The sequence below is a fragment of the Volvox carteri genome (assembly GCF_000143455.1).
Source record: "Volvox carteri f. nagariensis unplaced genomic scaffold VOLCAscaffold_40, whole genome shotgun sequence".
In the NCBI taxonomy this organism is placed as follows: domain Eukaryota; kingdom Viridiplantae; phylum Chlorophyta; class Chlorophyceae; order Chlamydomonadales; family Volvocaceae; genus Volvox; species Volvox carteri.
This window is the reverse complement of record NW_003307583.1, coordinates 190507-196079: the sequence shown is the minus strand read 5'-3', so window position 1 is coordinate 196079 and position 5573 is coordinate 190507. Positions and strand designations below refer to the sequence as shown.

At 57.4% G+C, this 5573-nt stretch overlaps 1 protein-coding gene across 1 annotated transcript; it reads right to left on the bottom strand.

Annotated features, from left to right (window-relative positions):
* Window positions 1–626: 626 nt before the first annotated feature.
* VOLCADRAFT_94841 (uncharacterized protein) lies at window positions 627–1769 on the bottom strand (the record flags this gene model as incomplete). The annotated part of the gene is made up of 3 exons (XM_002953996.1): window positions 627–655; window positions 1222–1282; window positions 1488–1769. 3 exons carry the CDS (start codon window positions 1767–1769, stop codon window positions 627–629), a joined length of 372 nt encoding a protein of 123 aa, XP_002954042.1.
* Window positions 1770–5573: the final 3804 nt, after the last annotated feature.

The following is a 5573-nucleotide window of genomic DNA, read 5'->3' as shown; positions in this document are numbered from 1 at the left end:
GTCTTCAGCGTCCTCCTGCCGTCACGCCGCCGCAGGACCTGGTCCTGTCGCCTCCTTCCCACACAAGGCAAGAAGGCTCCTGCCGTCCGTGAATGCGGCCGCATCAAACAGCTCCGGTTGACCTTCAACATTGGAGTGCAATAGAATGGAAAGGGGGGGACCCATCACATGGAACGGCGGTGATGACAACAGAACAGCGCAGGAGGGATAAAGCAAAACTGGGATGTTTCATTTTGAAGGTGTAGGGCAGCAAAAGTTTCACACAGACAGAAGAAATCGAGCAGAAAAAGAAGGGCGGCTGACTGCTAGCGGTTGAGGACTGCTGAGACGTTTTCTGAGCCCCGATGGTGTATGGCGTATCCTTCCTGCTTCGTCGACAAGGACCTCCCACCACAAAGTGCTGTGTGTGAGCATTTATTCATGTCCACATGCACATGCACATGCACGTGCTACCGGTAATGCACGCCAGGCGCGCGCCAGGTAGGGTGGATTGCTTGGGAGCGGGGTTCTCCATGCCCCCGGGCAGCACACCAGCACTGGCACAAGGGCACAGGGCCGCGGGCCCGGGCGAGGGAGGAGCGCCTGTTATAGAATAGCGGGGTGTGACCGGCTCTACCAGATCCACCTCATGAGCCAAGCGCCATGGGGAGCCGTGCTGCATGGGGAGGTGGTAGGTACGGAAAGGTGACGGGACGAGCATCCTAACGGCCGCCAGCAGTAGCCAGAATGGCTGCACTGCCCACTGCCAACTGCGCCGCGCGCTGGGGGGGCCCCTTGCGGAACACAAGCAGGGTTCTCCCTGACGCAGTGGTAACCGCAGGGCGGTCCTGGCTGGTACGTGTAACCTTGTTAGGCCAGGCAGCAATCCATGCCAGTAGCCCTGCTACGGTACCTAATGGCCAATCCTAGATGATATTCCGTTGGCACGCATTGGCTTGCATGCACACGTGGCGGTCACGTGTAGTATGGACGGGAGACGAGGGTGGGTGGGTGAAGAGGCAGGATGTGATGCGCAAGAGGCACTTCGAGCGGGCTGGTGGGTGGCTTGACGGCGCTGCTTATTGATACCAGCCGGGCGGCCGGCCGCCTTTGCCCTCCCGAGCCGCTGCGAACCGACATGTTTGGCCGTCAGAAAGAAATATCATCAAAAGCTGTGGTGTGCGATTTCCATTTGTTGCAAAGTTCTCAGGCGTGTTTTCAGGGCAAGGCGTACGTACGTACCAGGTGTTGAAAGCTTGGCGGATGGCTTGAGGTTCCGCAGCATGATGTGGCAATGCCAAAGCTGCGGGCAATTGCAGGGGAAAGGGGGCCACGAAGGAGCCGAGGCGGTTTGCTTGTTACGAAGTTTGAAAGGTGCTTTTGCGGAAATGTATGACCTTCACGCATGCGACCTTCTAATTGTGCACGTGGCTGGCCATCCCAACCCTGGAGTGCCGATGTCAACGGTTGAAGAGCGCTTTTTAACCATCACGCGCACGAACACGCACCGCTCGTACAGATCGTAGCTGTGGAGGGTTGACGAACCAGACATACTCGTCGCATGGCAGTCGATCGGCAATGAGCTGCTCCACCACGTTATCGCTTAACGGCTCTGAGCTGGACCAAATGTTGATGTGCAGGATGTTGTCCTCGGATGCGAAGCTGTAAGGAAATTCATTTTTCATAACCAGCACGTAGCATGCTGACGACGTCGTATCAGCATTTGCGTCCACCTCTAGCTTGCCCTCAGCGTTTTTCGCCGTCGGAGCGTTGAACAGCTTCGCCCGCATATAATCGCTGACAGTCGCCCATTCCTCCTTTATTTTTTGACAATACGCCGTGTAATCTTTGTAATCACATATACATCGGCCAAGTCCGCTGAGAGCATTCGCGTCCGTCTTCCCACGTTCCACGATGTCCTTGACCACATGCCACTTCAAGGGGGCTTCGATTGTTGCTGCCATGCAGAATGGCTTTGGCATAAGATATCTGATCACATATGCATGTTAATTTTACGTTTATTGCTTCCTAACTAACCTGTTCCGCCTTACCTACAGTACGTTGTTGTACATTGTTTACTAATCGCAACCCGAACAAAGGTAGGTTATCACCACACCTACTCTTCCGTGAGTTTGTAGCAGCATTAAGTCATATGAGTGCATGTCGGCAATACGCACGACTAGTAACGACGTACCGTACATGTGCTGGCCATTCACAAAGTGCTCATAGTTGAGCCGGAGGATGGGTTGTGGAGCTTCCAGGGAGGACAACATTTCTGGCAGTGGGGCGCCATTGGAGCGGCTGCCACCGGAAGGGAAGCCGCTCGAAGAATGGGATGCGCAGGTAACATGGCGTGTCAGCTAGCTTCGCGTCTGTTATGTCGATGCGGCCACAACACATTGGACATTACTGCTCGCAGGAAGTTTCCGCATGGTTCAGCTCTCTGGTTCCAGATCTCCAGAAATACCGTGCAAGCTTGTTGCCCGATGAGGGATGCATCGTTGCGCAATGGACCGAGCAGGTGGACCGATCCTCAAAGCAGCAACATATCAAGCCTAAATCCACATAATTTCACCCAACTTTACCTTAACCTTAGCTATAGACAGCGCCTTTCCCGCATTCAACCTAGTAAGCGGCGGCTAAACGCCTCACAGGGACACCCTTACGAGGTGCTGGCACAGGCAGCATCACCCGACCCGCAGACGCTTCCTTCCCCGTCCCCACGCCTTCACTCCTGTACCTCTCACGTTCCCAACTCCCGCTGCCCGCAGCATCTGATAAGCCGGGGCGTCTCTGCTCACGACGCCATGCGTCTGGTCACCTACCGCAACAAAGCAATGTCAAGAGCTGTGACAAAGCAGACGAGCTCCGCCACAGCCTTGGGATTGGCCTCACCGCCAGCCGGCGCTGTGGTCCTGGGCATTCCGGATCTTTCCGCTTCAGCGTCCATATCCACAACTACCAGGACCGCTACGACGCACCTAGTCGTACAAACGACCCAACGAACGGTTGGCAGCGACAGCAAGCAGCAATCCGCCGGCAGTGCTGACACGCGCCGGGAGTCGCTCATGGTTCGTCTCAGCCGGTGCAAGCGTTCTAGAAGCGTATTAAACCGCCATTCCTGCACGGCCCCTGCCGCGCTCCCGCCTTGAACACAGCCCATTGCACGCCTTGTACAGCCCTTGCACTGTGCCTAGCAAAGCAAAGCAACGCAACGCATGACGACCTTCGTGTCAGCCTCCTGCAGCTCCTCACACCTTGAGAAGAAATGCGTGTTTGCTGCAATCGCGATGCTGATGCTCGTCAACGCAACCACCTCCATAGGGTGCCTTGCTTATAAGGCTAGCAGATCAGTGGTGCCCTATGCGTCTGGTGGCCAGTAGGCAGGGGCACTTCTTCGCAGCTTTGTACGTCGGATCACTACCTCGTACTATTTCATTTCCCGCTGGAGCCTTCGCATCACCCCCACGGGCTCGGGCCTCGACTGATCTGGCTGTGCCTGTGTGCCCGCATGCCCGCATGCCTGCATGCCTGCATGCCTGCATGCCTGCATGCCGGTGTGCCCGCATGCCTGCTTATGTGCGTGCGTGTGTGAACAGGGCCTGCTCGCCAAGGGAGTCAAGCTGGCCCGCAACGGCATTCAGATGCTGGGGCCCTCGTTGCCGTTTCCAGGTGGGGAAGGGATGGCACCTAGCCGCCGGTATGGCGACTACTTTGATCTCCTCAGCCGCGCTGTTACGATGCGCCATCACGCCACGGCACACACCACGCGTTCTGTCACGACAGGGGTCAGACACCCAAGATATCCTTTCCGACCTTATCCATTCCCTGCTGCCGCCGGTGCGTCTGCCGCTCCAGGGGCAGAGGCTGCCAACTTGGTCCTGATCCTGTTGGACCTGGTGGACGGCGCTATAGCCAATCACGCCAACTTGGCGGAGCTACGTCAGCGTGCGGTGGCCTTCTTGGACATCCTGGCGGCCTATCAGGAGGAGCTGTCCAACCTGCGGCCACCCCGCTACAAGGGCGTGGTGGACGATTTCCAGGAGCTGCTGCAGGTAGGGTTGAGTGAGGACGGGTGAGAGGAGGGAGGGGGAGAGGCGAGTGGACGGCATCATCTTGCATGCAGGCGGCAAGTCCGGAGTCTCGGAGGAGAAAGGGTTGGGTGATGGAAGGTGTGATGGATGGGGTAAGGGAAGGGGTGACCGAAATTGTGAAGGAGGGTGTGAAGAAAGGCGTGAGCGAAGGTGTGAAGGGCGGAGTGAAGGAAAGGGAGAGGGAAGAGGTGATGAGCTTGATATTATGAGGACATGTGCGCCGCAGATGTCATACAAGAAAATGCACGTGTCTAACCAGCGGCTAGCCCCCCGGCGGCCAGGCCCCCAGCGGCTAGGCCCCGCACATATACGCGCTGCATGCTTTCGCCTGGGAACGCTCTTAGTCTCCAGCAACCCAGTCCATGAACGAGCAGCTTCGAGCAAGGCACATTCCAACAGCGCACTGCTGCCATAGTCTACCCACCTCCGTCTCCCACGTCTTTATGGCCTTCCTCCACTTGACCCACACCCGCTTCCGCCCTCCGCGGATGGCCTTCCTACCTACCCTGCGGGCTGGTGACGTCCCCCTTTCTTTATGTGGTGTGTGCAGGGCATCATCTCCTATACCCGCATCTATTGTGAGCGCAACTGCATCACCCGGCTGTTGACATGCGGCAGTGACCAGGAGCAGTACCAGGCGCTGGTCGCCTCGCTGGGAACGCTGAGCGAGCAGGTTATGATGCTGGTGGCCGCGGACAGCAACGCGCGGCTGCAGCAGCTGCAGCGAACCGTAGATGAGGCCGCGAGGCTGCTGGCGCAGACGGCGGAGTACCAGGTGGGCATAGGAGGGACTATCCAGAACTCCCGTGTATCTTCACATCAGCATATGGCCATTTTTTACCACCGTACACCTTGGTACCAATCGTACGGTACGAACAAACAGGACGCGGCACTGAAGGGCGAAACTTTGAAAGGTAAAACAAGTCCAGGAGGTTTAAAACATACGCACGCACACACACTGTGTGTATGGTCGGTGACCTCCGGGCCGGACATTGCCCGCAGGACCCCGCCGCGGGCGCAAGAGCCCTTGTGGCAGAGCTGGGTGGCCTGGACTCCGTACTCGCCGATGACGACAAGCTGCGGCGCGTGAAACTCAAGTTGGATGTGGGATCCCAAGTCACAATCAAAGTGGTGAGCAGCTACAAGATCATGCAACACGACAGGAGATGTGCGTGTTGTGTCCAAGGTGCCTTAGTGTGTGTCGCGGCTGCGGGCTTCAAAGGACATTAAAAGGGAGCCATGACCTTCTCGGCATCACACATCACATCTCTCACATCACACATCACACATCACACATCACACATCACACATCACACATCACACATCACAGGGCCACCGCGGTAAACCACCACCTGACGGGCCCCACCACGGACCTGGGCGCAGGTGGAGTCACTGTTGCTGTCGCACCTGGATCAGGGTCCCCAGCGACTGATCCGCCACCCCGATCTGCGCGTCTTTTGGATGAAGCAGTACGCGAGCATTACGGAGGTGCCCTGGTTC